At 40.7% G+C, this 15,398-nt stretch overlaps 2 protein-coding genes across 2 annotated transcripts in view; one reads left to right on the plus strand and one right to left on the minus strand.

Moving 5' to 3' along the window:
- PDCD4 (programmed cell death 4) overlaps positions 1 to 5,014 on the plus strand; it is a 28,604-nt gene extending 23,590 nt beyond the window's left edge. Inside the window, exons 9-12 of the mRNA XM_004579850.4 lie at positions 33 to 140; positions 379 to 489; positions 2,538 to 2,677; positions 4,308 to 5,014. Coding sequence (XP_004579907.1) covers positions 33 to 140; positions 379 to 489; positions 2,538 to 2,677; positions 4,308 to 4,368 — 420 coding nt within the window. The 3' untranslated portion in view covers positions 4,369 to 5,014. The remainder of the gene's footprint in view (positions 1 to 32; positions 141 to 378; positions 490 to 2,537; positions 2,678 to 4,307) is intronic.
- Positions 5,015 to 6,918: 1,904 nt separating this feature from the next.
- On the minus strand, positions 6,919 to 8,023 carry BBIP1 (BBSome interacting protein 1). The gene is made up of 2 exons (XM_004580222.4): positions 7,905 to 8,023; positions 6,919 to 7,130 (listed from the first exon to the last, which is right to left on the minus strand). The coding sequence occupies exons 1-2, from the start codon at positions 7,948 to 7,950 to the stop codon at positions 6,919 to 6,921; spliced, it is 258 nt and encodes an 85-aa protein (XP_004580279.2). The 5' UTR covers positions 7,951 to 8,023.
- Between the last annotated feature and the right edge of the window lie 7,375 nt (positions 8,024 to 15,398).

The following is a 15,398-nucleotide window of genomic DNA, read 5'->3' on the forward strand; positions in this document are numbered from 1 at the left end:
TTGTAACGCATCTCAACTTTGCAATGTTACAGATTGATATGCTGCTGAAAGAGTATTTGCTCTCTGGAGACATATCTGAAGCTGAGCATTGCCTGAAGGAGCTGGAAGTGCCTCATTTTCACCATGAGCTTGTGTATGAAGTAAGATTACTTTAACGTGCCAACAAGAATTACCAAGTGGCCCTTTTTGCACCACAATGACTTAATGCTTCTTTAAAATCACATCCTTTTATTTTAAGATTGAGAAAGTGCCTGGTCAATTTTTGCAATGGTTCTACAATCATAAAACCATAGCATGGTTAAATAGAAAGGATTTGATTCACTTTCAGGTTTTTAAAATGAATTAATGACCAAAATTTATTCTTTCATTCAACTCTAGGCTATTGTAATGGTTTTGGAGTCAACCGGAGAAAGTACATTTAGGATGATTTTGGATTTGTTAAAATCCCTTTGGAAATCATCTACCATTACTGTAGATCAAATGAAAAGAGTAAGTATAACATTATTTAAATAACTTTTAGCATTAAAGCTCTAATATATTACTAAATAAAGACTATCAGTGTAGTTTTCTTTTTGGCTTGTTTTGTATTGTGCTTATAGGTTCCATGGTTGCTTTTTTCCAGCTGGGCTGGGATGAATCCAGGCACTCCTCTGTGGGACATGGGTGTGTGTCTTCATTTACTTTTGATTTTTAATAAGTGGTTTTTCTTTGTTGTTGATGTTCTTTTGAAAATTTGATGTGGGGGTGGGAGCTGTAGCAGAAGAAAGGGAATTCGAATTCCATCCATGGCTCCCTCTCCTCCGACTGCCTGGACTGCCAGAGGCTGGGAGAGGCCGACGCTTGGAGCAGAGCAGACGGGCTGCGTCTTCATGTGGGTGGCAGGGACCCAACAACTGGAGCCACTCCCTGCCATTTCGTCAGCAGCACACAAGGAGGACACTAGAATTGAAAGTAGAGTGGAGACTTGAACCAAGGGCTGTGAGAGGGAACGTGATATTTTAACTGCTATTGCTTGTGCTTGTCCTTGTTTATGGATGTTTTTAAACATTTATTTATTTGATGGTGAGAGGAGGAGAGGGAGAATGCGCTCCCATCCCTCGGTTAATCCCCCAGTGTCTGCAGCCAGGGCCAGGCCAAGCTGAGTGTGGGCGACAGGAACACAGCCCAGGTCTCCCGGATGGGTGGCAGGCACCCAGCTACTTGGCCCAGGGTTGCATGTTAGCAGGAAAGTGGATACTGAGAATGGAGTGGGACCCAAGTCCAAGCATTCCAATATGGGATGCAGATGTGCCAAGCAGTGTCTTAACTGGTAGGCCAAATGCCTGTCTGTTTTGTTTTTCTTTAAATAGTGTTTGAGGTTTGAACCTCTTGAAACCATTTCTTGGAAAGTAACACCTCAGTGAGTTTTAATTTTTAAGAAATGTGCTTGTATGTTCTATCTTCAGGGGTTCATTGTCTAAGATGTGTTCATTTCTATTTTGTATCTAGAGACAGAAGCATTTAACAAATTATACCTTATTGCATAACTTTCTATTTAAAATTGTACACATACACATTGCTGTTGGAATGTTTGTGAGGGTATCTTTAAAAAGAGATTGCTTTATTTCAAAGGCAGAGTTACAAAAAGAAAGGGATAGACACAGGGAACTATCTTCCGTCCACTGGCTCACTTCCCAAATGCCTGTAACGGCCTGGGCTCAGCTAGGCCGAATTCAGGAGCCAGGAGCTTCTTCTGGTCTCCTATGTGAGTACAGGAGTCCATCTTCCACTGCTTTCCCGGGCATGTTAGCAGAGTGCTGGGTTGAAAGTCGACTAATTGGGTTGTGAACCGGTGCCCACATGAGTTGGCAGTGTCACAGGTGGTAGCTTTACCTGTATGCCACAATTCTGGCCCTTTTTGTGAGGTTCTTATTTGCCCCATATTTTCTAAAAGGTATTAAGTGTATAGAGAGAAGTAGATGGGGAATTTGTCCAGTGTCTAGCACTCTTAAGAAAATAGTTTTAGGGGATGGTGTTATGGTGCTGTGGATTAAGTCGCTGCCTATGATACTGGTGTTTCTTCATATCACAGTGCCAGTTCAAGTCCTGGTTGCTCTGCTTCCAGGTCACCTCCCTGTTAATGGGCCCAGGAAGGCAGCAGATCACTCAAGAGCCTGGACCCCTGCTACCAATGTGGGAGCCCAGGATGGAAGTCCTCGCCCCTGGCTCTGGCTTGGCCCAGTCCCAGCTGTTGTGGCCATTCGAGGAGTGAGCCAGCAGATGGAAGATCTTTCTGTGGCTCTCCCTCTCACTCAGGCCTCAGTGTTGTGGACTGGGTGGAGAATCTCTTCCTCTTTTGTCACTTTGTTGTTCAAGTAAATTTTGAGAAAAAAATTTTAAAGGAAGCATTCTGTAACAAATGAACTTTTAAATGTTATGTCACACTTCAAATCTGACTTCATTTTAACCATATGAACATTAGCTCTTCAAAACAGATTAACATGGGTTGATTGCATTTAAATGAGTTAACAGTTCTATATGTAATTTCATTGTTTTAGGGTTATGAGAGAATTTACAATGAAATTCCTGACATTAATCTGGATGTCCCACATTCATACTCTGTGCTTGAGCGATTTGTAGAGGAGTGTCTTCAGGCTGGCATAATATCCAGACAACTCAGAGATCTGTGTCCTTCAAGGTACTTGATTTAAATACGACTTTTCTCAAAATAAAATATTGGTGAGGTGATTGGAAGAGAAAGCTGAGACAGTTTTCTATCAATACTATCTTCTGTGAAGGCACTTAAGCGCAAAAATCTTCTGTTGAATTTATGAAATTTGTTTTTTCTCTCATTACCTCACAAAGAACCTGTTCATTAAAAGGGAACTAATTTTGTGTAGCAGTTTGTTCTGCGCTTTATGCTAAGTAGTTTGTTATTTTAGAATAGTTGCCACCAATAAGATGAGCGAAGTGTAATGCATCTTTTCTGAGTAGGAATTCAGACATTTCCTGTCGTATTCACTAGAATTCCTTCATTGCCGAGCTGGAGAAGTGGGGCTGACTGGATCTGTGTGTGATGTTTTTCAGACAGTATTGAACTCTCCTAAGGAGCTAAGTTTAGTTAAAGCCAGTAACAAAACTTATATTGTAAATAAGTATAAGTGTCTAATAATAACTCAACTTCTTGGTTTTAAGTTTTGTAAATTTTTTATCTGGTAAAATTTCTGCACTGAGTGTTTTTATTTGAGTGCATTGTGAAAATTAAATTGCAGAAAAATGTTTCCTAGTACTGCACTTTGCTCCAGAATGTTTAGAAACTTTTATGAGAGAAGGAAAAGAAAATGGTGGAAAATGCAGTTTTAGGGGGTTTAATAATGCTTGGGAGTGCAGAAACTGTTTGGTTATGACAACATTTATGTGCTTAAATGGTAAGTGGTATATAACCATAAAAACGTTTGACTTTGGCAAGGCACCTTGGTCTCCTGTCATCTGAAGTATTGATGTTTAAGAAAGTATGGTTGATTTTCACTTAGCTATTATACATATGAAATGTATACACAAACACTTATTTTAGAAGTTTTTATCCTGTGTTTAGAAGTCTTGAGTATTTCTATTTTGCCTTTACTTTGAAGGGTTATTTGAGGAGGGAACTTGGAGTGTGTTACATACGACAGTGACTTGAGTGAAGAGCATGTTTGTATGTGGTCTGCCTGCCCCTGCATGCGAGCTGAGGGCAGAGAGGAAGGGCTCATGTCGTCCCAGCCACAGGCTGCTGGCCATGGACGTGGCATGGTTACCGTACAGAGCTCAGCCTCCTCAGCCTCAAGTGGCAGGATTCCCAAAATGAAGCATAGGCTAGAATTACTAGTTTCGTTTTCTCTTCTCCTTCCATTCAGTCAGTGTCTTTCCTACAGTTGAGAAAATGTTTTTAAATAAAACATGGAAAGTTTGATGGGTTCCATAGCTAGTCTTACTAATTCTAAATCATTTGTTTTCATCTGGCTTACTCCCTAGCTTTTAAATAATGTGACAGAAACACATACTACATTTCTAAGTAAAATGTCTTAGTCTTAAAACTTTTTAAAAACACAGTTCCATTTAGATAATGAACTTATCCAACTTTCAACACAAAATTGACTGCAATTTACTGATTTGATGTTTTATGCTAAGATGTATAGCAAAACTGTTTTTCAGAGGAATTAGAAGCATGTTAATTTTTTTAAGACAGTGAAATTCTTCAAACTTGTATGTGTCACTGAAAAGTTTTCCCCCCATTAAATACGTTAGGATTTGTATTTATTTTCATGTATTTGTTCTTTTAATTCCAGGGGCAGAAAGCGCTTTGTAAGTGAAGGAGATGGAGGCCGTCTGAAGCCAGAGAGCTACTGAATAGAACTCTTGCATTCTTAGATGTTATAAAAATATAAATCTGAATTGTAAGAGTTAGCATAGGTTTTTTGTTTTAAGCACTTGTTTTGAGTACAAGTCATTTCGGAAATTTTATATAAACTTACGTTGAAGGGGAATTTTTTTAAAAAGGAAATGTCCTTCTTTTTTTTTTTTTTTTTTTTGAGGTGGTTAAGGAGGGACAGAGTAACCACTTCTTTGAGTGGAACATTCTAATAAGCTACTTTTTGTAAGTGCCATGTTTATGATCCAATCATTCCAAGTTTCGCATTGATGTCTGACTGCCACTCCTTTCTCTCAAGGACAGTGTTTTTTGTAGTAAAATCACTGGTTTATAGAAAGCTTTATTTAGGGGGTGATGTTAAGCTGCTAAAACCCCATGTTGGCTGCTGCTGTTGAAATACTGTGCTTTGGGAGTAAAAAAAAAAAGTTATTTCTTTGTCTTAGAGAAATTTAAGAAAAAATGAGTAGTCATGAGACTTATCTTTCCAGGGAACATACTGATTGGTCTTAAAGACTAGAAAGTTCAGTAAATGGTGGCTGGAACATCTGTTTTTCTACAAAACTGGAAAAATGAAGCCGGTTCTAGAAGAATGTACAACAAAATAAACATGTGAAGCAGTGTTGACTTTTTCGAGAGTACATTTATTTTAATTCTTTTAAACAACTTTTTAATTTCACACTAATTTTATATAATGTAAGGAAGCAAATTTGTTGAATTTAAGCTAGGCTCCTAGCAAGTTTTTTAAAAATAATTCTTACAAATTTATAAATTGAAAGTACAACAGTAAATGATCCCTTTAGGATTAAATTTCTGCAAGATATATAATAGCCTTGATAATTCTTGAACTCTGTTACCAAAAATGATTTGTGTTAGGACTCAAACCTTTTCATGTATTCAATCTCTGAGAAAATATTACCTCCTATCTTCTTTAGATTTCTAAAGAATTAACATATTTCTAAACTCTTTGATAGAGCCTTATTACTCAGACCTAAAGATCTTTGCTAATTTAACTGCATATTGGCTCCACCAAACTAACTGAGAATTATATTAATAATTTACAAAAGTATTATTTTTTAAAAAAATTATTTATGGGAAGGCAGATTCAGGAGAGACACAGAGAAAAATCTTCTGTCCAGTGGGTTCATTCCTGGTGTGGCTGCAACGGCTGGGGCTGAGCTGACCCAAAGCCAGGAGCCAGGAGTTTCTTCCAGGTCTCCAAGATGGGCGCAGGGTCCCAAGGCTTTGGGCCATCCTCTGCTGCTTTGCCAGGCAAAAGCAAGGAGCTGGTTAGGAAGTGGAGCAGCTGGGACAAGAACTGGCACTCATATAGGATCCTGGCGCTTACAGGGGGAGGATTAGTCATTTGAGCCACCACATCAGGCCCTACAAAAGTATTCTTTTTTTTTTTTTTTAAAGATTTATTTTATTTTTATTACAAAATCAGATATACTGAGAGGAGGAAAGATAGAGAGGAAGTGGAGCTGCCGGGATTAGAACCAGCAGCCATATGGGATTGGGATCAAGGCGAGGACCTAAGCCACTAGGCCACGCTGCCGAGCCCTACAAAAGTATTCTTAAGAATATATCTGGTATTATTGCCTTAGAATTGAAACTCCAAATTGAATGTTCATATTTACATTACAGGATTTTTCAAAACCACATTAGTTTTAAATAGGTAATTACAATAACAATGTTCAGTTTTTCATTGTTTTTGACACGTGAATCATGAAAATAGTGCTGAAAAGCCTCAAGTCCTTAAAAATAAGTAGTTAAGAGCTTTAGTTAATTATAGAATAGGTGAGGGTTTCTTAAAAGATGTGCTTACGAAATAGCTTAATTGAGCCCGGTACAGTAGCCTAGTGGCGAAGATCCTCGCTTTGCATGTGCCAGGATCCCATATGGGCTCTGGTTCATATCCTGGCTGCCCTACTCCCCCCCTTCCAGCTCCCTGCTTGTGGACTAGGAAAGCAGTCAGGGACGGCCCAAAGCTTTGGGACCCTGTACCCACATGGGAGACCCACAAGAGGCTTTGGATTGGTGCAGCTGCAGCCATTGCGACCACTTGGGGAGTGAACGATCGGACGGAAGATCTTCCTCTGTCTCTCCTCCTCTTTGTATCTGACTTTCCAATAAAAATAAATCTTAAAAAACAAAACAAAACCCAGTTAATCATAATTTAATCATCACTGGTACGCAAAGTAAAAACATGATGTGACACACAGAATTAGTTAAGGTAACGGAATTTATAACAAATACTTTACGTAATGCAAATTTCTAAGCTTATTCTCTGTATTAAATTTGTGTTTAATCAGTTGTCCTCTTAACCATGTTACCTGTAAAACTGACAGCTTATAGGAATGGTGAGCTGAAACTCGTTTAAAAAAAATGGTTTAAGTAGAAAAAAATCCTGTTAAGTTTGGTTCAGCATTAACTGAGTTTAAATTGACCAACGCAGGTTTCCTCAATCTTGGATATTTTTACATTTCTACGAGTATCAGTTTGTTCACACTTCGGAGTACAGAGTCGGGTTATTCCTCGCCACTGCAGGGCCCGGCAGCACTGACGCGCGAGGTTATTTCCGTGGGAGCCACTGTCGTTCTCTCTGCCGTTTCCTGCTGGCGAGCGGTATCCTGCGCTGCCTGTTGCATCTTCTCCAGCTTTTCCAGAGTCAGAGACTTTAAGGGCAAAAGTTTGGGTTTACACAGCACCATTGTGGTTACGTCTTCCACAGACAATTGTCCTAAGTTAAACAAGGAATAAGAATGAATTTGAGAAGGATAAGCCAGTTGTTTGGTGATGTAGACTTGGCAAAAACAGACCTTTGTCAGTAAAAAAAAAAATCTCTAAGTTCTGCTTTGGGAGCAGGAAACGTCCCCCTACGAGCAACATTTCTTCACACTAGGTGTTCTTGAGGAAGACAGGTTTTGAATTCCTCCTCAAGAATAAGTTACCACTGGGTACACAACCTTTGGTGTCAGATGTTTAAGATAACATTTAGAATTTATACAAAAGGTAGAAATACAGCAAAGTACGTTAATTAAACGTGGCTGTTTCAATTATGAAATCCTCGTATAAGCTCAGTTTTTGATTTTGTTTTCATTATTTTCACTTGCATATCTTAACATGCTGAATGCTGTTATTCTCTTAAAAATTTCATATAATTTTCAGTCTTCAGTATAGCAGGATCTGCAGTGTAAGAAACTGCTTCGTTTACTTCCTGTTTATACAGCCACTCTTTAAAATGGCATATGAGCTACTTCACAGAGTTTGTGGAGAAGCAGAATTAAAAGGTTTATTTTGTTACAAAAAAACCTGAAATCCACACATAGTTTCTTTTCACAATACATATTTCTATGAACTCTTCGGACTTCTCATCTAGTAAGGGTGGACAGTAGAGGCGGCATAGGGAAACACAAGAACTGCAGGCACTTAGCGACGGTGCCTGCTGCTCGGCACTGTTACTCTGCAGTCCCCGTGACGGTCCCTGGCCTCTGGGCATCGGTGACATGCTTACCTTGTTTTGGAAGAACTTCCCGGAACAGTGACTTCACTTCTGCCATATTGGAATTGTTGGATACACAGTTTTATTCCCTTCAATAAGAAGTTAATTATTAATATCATTCAAGAATAATTCCCCAAAACATATTGGCTGAGACATTTTTACTTTAGCTTAAAAAGTAAAATAATAATTCATATAGGAAGTGAATTTACCTTATTTGTACATACTTTCCCTATTTCCTGTGGTTCTTTTCTTTGAAACAAGGTTGAAACCATTGTTTCATACTCCTCCAAGCTTGTCAACTTTCATTAATCAGTTGTGTTCCCTAGAAGGCTGGGTATTTTAAATTTTTCCTCTCCCAGTAAAGAACTAGTAGTACAGGATTTTAGACAAAGGTGACAGTTCTAGCTGAGGAATAGGTGTTCACAAGTGGCTACCCTGATCACTGATAGGATCTTCCCTGAATGGAAGGTGACAAAATTAATTGCCATTGGAATTGGTACTTAGGAAGAGGAGGTAGGCAAACATTTTCGCAACATTTTGGTTTCTCTCAGTGCCTAACAGTTCTACTTTTAATCCCTTTGCTTAGCAAAAGCGCTGTCATGAAGGTACTGACTGTACAGCTGCAATTGGTAAGGAAGCAAACCAACAGGTGAAATTGGCGCTGGAAAAACAAGTGACAAATACTTTCAGCTTATTAATATTTAAATACAGATATATACTTAAGGACCAGCACACTTTTCATGAAGGTCTTGTTAAATATTCGCAGCATACATGCCACCTTAGCCAATGACATCTGCTCCAGCTGCTGCACCCCACATCTTGAGTATGTTCTGCACATACTTGTGGACATGATGCTTCTCCAGACAGTCCTGCCCATTTGTATTTCACCATTCAGACACAGCTGGGCCATGGATCTTTCACATAACCACCACAGAACAAAGATTTACTATTTATAACGTGATAAAGCTGGTGTGGTGTCTGCCTTTTCCACCCACTGCAAGTTAATTATGTTCAAGTGAAGCTGCTTCTGGTCGTTATTATCTCTGCTCCACTACTCTGACATTACTAACTGAAGCTTACTGCTATCCATCCACCAAACCTTTCCCTCACATTCTTACTATGGAATGGCTTTTAAGTTTCAAGGAACTTCTTTTCTAAAGCCTTATCATCAAATCTCACTGTGTTACTCTCTCAGGGATAGAAGATGAAATAGGCAGTGGAATGAGCATATAGCAAGTCATTAAAGGGAATTTATTGTAAATACAACATGCAATTTCCTGAGAATGTACAGCTTCTCCCAGTCTTTCCTCTTTGAAACTTAGGCTGCAAATAGTACCTAGTTATTACTCTTTCTCCCCGAGGATAGGTTGAAAGGTGATAATACTAGCCTTGAATGTAGCTATCAAAGCCAACAGGAAAAAATTAGGCTCTTACTTAGTGCAAATCTGACTGAAAGGAGAACACACACTATAGGTATTAATACATGTAAAGCAAATATAAAGATTTTTTTTTAATATGTGGGGCTGGCACAATGGTTCAACTGGCTAATCCTTGAGACCCTGCACCCATGTGGGAGACCCTGGCTTCAGACTGGCTCAGCTCCAGCAGTTGTGGCCATTTGGGGAATAAACCCAGCAGATGGAAGATCCTTCTTTCTATCCTCCTCTCTGTAAGATCTGCATTTCCAATAAATAAAAACAAATCTTAATAAAAATTGCTTATTACAAAAATGTTAACATGGGTGCGAGGTGAACAATGTTTAAATACAACTATTTTATCAAGTAGAGAACTCCAGCTACTTGGATTTGAACCACTATGCTTTGTTTTCTCCTAGTTATACAACTTCAAATCAAAATCTGGCCTGGGGAAAACAATGCAACTTGGTGCTCTCCCAAACCTCAGACGCGTGACAAAGCTGCCATTGTTAGGAAAGGGTGTGGGATGTGGGGCCCACGGCCTGGTAGGGAATGGGTTGGGCCTTGTGTGGAGGACGGCCCTGTCATTTGCCTAGGTGGTGTCTACTTCTCTTGGGATGGTACTTATTCCCAAGCCCCTTAAGGCACTGGCAGGAGAGAAACAGGAAGGGACGGGCTAAAACAAGCACAGTGCAGGTTGGATGGCCAGTACTGGCTGGATTACATTTTCTTGATAATTAACTGCCTTGAGAGTCCAAATAGGAAGGAGCACTTCCTTCTCCCAGGTGGTCTGCTAATAGTCAACCTTGGGGCTTTGTCTAGTATAAAAGGCTCTTAAGGAGTTGGACTGTCTCTTTGATTATCTTCTCACTAGTCAGGTGAGATGTTTTTACATCAGGGACAGATGAGCCAAAGGAGAAACGTGCAACAGCTATGGCTGAGACTTCAGTGTGTACACAATGCCACGGCCATTCATACAGGTGCCGAGCGCTGTTCCTCCGTGAGCGAAATGGACAAAAACAGCATAGATAAGGGCAGGAAAACAACAAAGCTGGAAGGTGGTAAGTTTAATAGAAAATAAATTCAGGAAGGCTGGTGGGGCATTTTAATTTCAATAGCAAAGTAGGTACTCTGTGGGTATAACTTTATTAGAGATATTTGTAATATTTACTGTAATTAAATATGTATACTTTGAGTCAAATATTCTTCAAGTAGTCAGCTCTCAAACACATGAATATGTAAAGGCACGAGAGTAAGAATGTCAGGAAAGCACTACATGTAATAATGTTTGCCCACACATCAAGCTGTGGAATATTTGCAGGGCAGAATGCTATGCAGAGTTAGAAAATGATATAGATTGTCAAGGCATATTTTAAGAGAAAACACTAAACTGTGGAAATCAAGTATTTGTCTGCAAATAGGACCTAAACTGTGAGTCCTCACAGATGTACTTGTGACAATTCATTATTTCTTGAAACTCTTGGTCTGGGTAATTAAAAGAGCTGCTTTGTTTTCTTGCATAGCTGCAGTTTGTCCCAGAAATATATATTTTTTTAACAAATAGTTTTTTTGTTTTTAAGATTTATTTTATTTTTATTGGGAAGGCAGATATACAGCGGGAAGGAAAGACAGAGAGATTTTCTGTCTGCTGATTCACTCCCCAAGTGGCCACAACAGCCAGAGCTGAGCCGATCCAAAGCCAGGAGCCAGGAGCTTCTGCGAGGTCTCCCAGGTGAGTGCAGGGTCCCAAGGCTTTAGGCTGTCCTTGACTGTTTTCCCAGGCCACAAGGAGGGATGTCAGTGGAGGAGCCAGGACACGAACTGGTGCCCATATGGGATCCCGATGTATGGATTCATGCAAGACGAGGATTTAGCCACTAGGCTACTGTACTAGGCTTGAGATAATAGTTTTGATAGTACTGCATTTCCAAAATTGTGACAATGTAAACCTGTTTTAGCTATTTAAGCTGAAGTCTAACAATGCAAAAGGATTTTGGAGGAAAATCAGATCTTTGTCATGAAACACTTGGCTTCATTAGAGTTGAAGACACAATGTCTAGGAAAGGTTATTTAAGATCTATAAAGCAAGTTAAAAATCTCTGGGATGATAGTTTGATAACCAAGCTAAGTGACGGTTGTAGGACTGCACTGCACTGCTGCGTCCGGCCTTGGAAATGGACACCAGTGGTCTGAAGTTTCCTACCTGCGCACTCCCAGACTCTGAAACATTACGTATCACTGTATATACTTTAAAGTTGACAAATTTTTATAAGTCTGAAGTTATAAAGGATATAATTTTAGTACATTCAAAAGTAACTATTATATCAGTCTTCTAAAAAATATATCCAGCTACAATCTAGTCACAGAATACAGAAATGATCCCTGAAAGTCTAGTTTTCCGAGCTACAATCTAAATAACTGAGTAACTGGACAGCTAACATCTATTTTAAAAACGCCTATTCTGTAAGCCAGAACTTTCATAGCACTCCTTTTCTCTCCAGATCTGTATTTCTTTTTCTGTTTTTAAGATTTATTTATTTCTATTGGAAAGGCAGATATACAGAGAGGAGGAGAGACAGAGAGGAAGATCTTCCGTCTGATGGCTCACTTCCCAAGGTGACCACAACGGCTGGGGCTGAGCCAATCCGAAGCCAGGAGCCAGGAACTTCTTTCCGGGTCTCCCACATGGGTGCAGGGTCCCAAGGCTTTGGGCCGTCCTCGACTGCTTTCCCAGGCCATAGGTAGGGAGCTGGATGGGAAGTGGAGCTGCCGATTTTAGAACCGGCGCCCATATGAGATCCTGGTGTGTTCAAGGCGAGGACTTTAACTGCTACGCCACTGCACCAGGCCCCAGATCTGTATTTCAATCTCTTAATTTTATTCTAATAAAACATTTTCATAATCATCATGCTATATTTCCTTACTATAAACATTTATATAAATTTAAATATTAGGTTATTTCAAATAGAGATATTTTCCCGTTCTCTGGTTCACTCTCCAAATGCCTGCAACAGTCCATGCTGGGCCAGGCCGGAGCCAGGAGCCAGGTAAACAACCCAGGAACCCCATGTAGATGGGATGTTGTCAAAACCTGCTGCTTCCGAGGCACAGTAGCGACGTGGAGGCTTCATGTCCTAGTACTGCTATTTCCTGTGTCTATTGCACCCCGAGACATTTTCACTTGTGCAGCATTTCATCAGGGTCAAAGTGGACATGGCTAGAGAGATGCCTTTTCTGGGTAAAGTCTAGGGGGATTAGGTAGAGTTTAACCACAGACCCATTGTCTCAGGAACTCAGAAACTGCAAGTGGAGGTTGAGGATATGGAACTAAATTTGTATCTGTAGCACTGTTTTCAGGCATCTTTAGAATATGTAAACTCTGCTATAAATGTTGATCAATACAATAAATTATACCGTGATGTCCTTTGAGAAGTTAATGGACTTTTATAAGATTCCAGCTGTTAAACTGAGAAATCCTGAGAGGGAAAAGAAAGTTAATATTTCTTTTTAACAGCAGCATTTTTAGAAACTTTGATATATTAAACTATATGACAAATATCCAAAGAGAACCAAATATACATTGTCTTTTTTTTTTTTTAGATTTATTTTTATTACAGTCAGATATACAGAGAGGAGGAGAGACAGAGAGGAAGATCTTTCATCCGATGTTTCACTCCCCAAGTGAGCTGCAACGGGCTGATGCGCCGGTCCGAAGCCGGGAATCAGGAACCTCTTCCAGGTCTCCCACGTGGGCGCAGGGTCCCAATGCATTGGGCCGTCCTCAACTGCTTTCCCAGGCCACAAGCAGGGAGCTGGATGGGAAGTGGAGCTGCCGGGATTAGAACCGGCGCCCATATGGGATCCCGGGGCTTTCAAGGCGAGGACTCTAGCCGCTTAGGCCACGCCGCCGGGCCCATACATTGTCTCTTAAAAACTTATTTGAGGGCCTGGTGTGGTAGCTTAGTGGCTGAAGTCCTAACACATGCTGGCATCCCATTTGGGTGCCAGTTCATGTCTCAGCTGCCCCCACTTCCCATCCAGCTCCCTGGTTGTGACCTGGAAAAGCAGTAGAGGATGGCCCAAAGCCTTGGGACCCTGCACTTGTGTGGGAGATCTGACAGAAGCTTCTGGCTCCTGGCTTCAGACTGGCCCAGCTCCAGCTGTTGCAGCCACTTGGGGAGTGAATCAGTGAATGGAAGATTGTCCCATCTCTCCTTCTCTCTGTATATCTACCTTTCCAACAAAAATAAGTAAATTTAAAAACAAAAACAAAACTTATTTTATCCTGGAATCCATTACAAGTGTTTTTATGAGACTAATAATCCCTAGGATGTACTCTGTAATCCTTGGACAATGTAATTTTCAATATGACGTTTGTAGTTAGGATGCTATAAACAAGTATGTGAATTAAGGAAAACCATAGTATTTATAACTAAGAAGGATTTTATTTATTTGAAAGGCAAGGTGTCAGAGAGAGAGCTCAGAGCAAGTGCTGGGTCACTTTCCCCACGGCTGTAACAGGTGGGGCTGGGCTGGGCTGGGCTGAGGCCAGGGGCAGGACCTGCAGTCTGGCCTTCCACATGGGCGGCAGGGATGAATCTTGAATCTGCTTGAATCTGCTGCTGCCTCCCAGGTGTACTAGCACAGAGGCGGACTGGAAGCAGAGCTGCCAAGACTTGCACTCTGATACAGGGTGTGGGAGTACCAAGTGGCAGCTTACCCTTCTGGGTCACAGTGCTGGCCTGGACAACTAATTTGGAACTAGTAAGAACTACCTATCTTGAACATAACAAACCAACACCCCATTGCTCTATACATAGAACAACCAGAAAGGCGTACATTGAGTAAGAAGTGTACAGTTATGGTAACTTTGCAATAATATACCAAGTTCTCCACTGAGATGTCTGTTACACTGCCATAGGAACACGCGGGGAGCTGTGCTGGAAGGCAGCAATGGGGATGGAATTTCAGGTAACTGTATGTGCAAAAACATGAAGATAGGATGACCGCTCAGGGTGCATTATATGGGTGGAGGGGAAGCAATGCTAAAAAGACTATGATCCAGTGTGGAAAATGACTGAAAGGAATTATAACCAAGTTGATCTTGAGGGAGAAAAGGAGAACCAGTGAAATATTTGAGGATGCAAATGACCTCAGCAGATTTAAAAGGTCCTTCCCATAGTCTAGGTGCAGGCAAAAATACATGTTCTACACTTGGTCTTAGCCAAAAGGCTGAGAAGCGATAAGACAGACGTTTTCATCTGAGTAACTGACTGCATTGTGAAATGGTGGAGAGCCCCTCATCAATGGGGGAGACTCAGTTGAAATTCCTGGCTTCTGGCTTTGGCCTGGCCCAGACTTAAACCCACTGCATGAGAGCACAACAAGGAGGAAAAAGTACTAAGCGTCCTCAGAATTCATGGCACAAGCTGATCAACTCTGCAGGTGAACTTCACGGTCCCAGAGGAATGTGAAAAGATGGTGGGTGGGAGAGCTGGTGATATGCAGGAAACAAGAGCACAGTCTAACAGTTAGGAGATGGGGCTGGAGTTAGAGTAACCACTTAGACGAGACATGATTTTGGTAAGCCGTAGGCTCTTTGAAACAGAACTTACTAATAGCATCAACTTGGTATGACTGGTGCACCGAAAGACGTAATTCACATACAGCCATACAATCTCCCTGACACATGAAAGCTCAGTGAAATGCTAGCAATTCCTACTGTACTGTATCACTTAGATGCTCTGAAAAAAAGTTATTGTGTGTATTAAGAGTTACAGGGACTGATGATAGAAACAGAATGAAGAACAACCTACAGGTAAGAATGAATACTTGAGACTTCTCTACTCATTCTCTGTCGTTCCAACTGTCATCAAGTCATTGTTTTTAAAAGATTTATTATTTGAAAGGCAAAGGGAGAAGAGAAAGAGAAGAGCCTTCCATTTGCTGGTTCACTCAGATGGCCACAATGGCAAGGCCAGCTTGAAGCCAGGAGCCTGGCAGTCCATCCAATTGTACAATGTGGGTGGCAGGGGCCCAAACGCTTGGGCCATTTTCATTTGCTCCTTTCCCAGGCACATTAGTAGGAAGC

The sequence above is a fragment of the Ochotona princeps genome, chromosome 13 (genome assembly GCF_030435755.1).
Source record: "Ochotona princeps isolate mOchPri1 chromosome 13, mOchPri1.hap1, whole genome shotgun sequence".
Lineage (NCBI taxonomy): Eukaryota > Metazoa > Chordata > Mammalia > Lagomorpha > Ochotonidae > Ochotona > Ochotona princeps.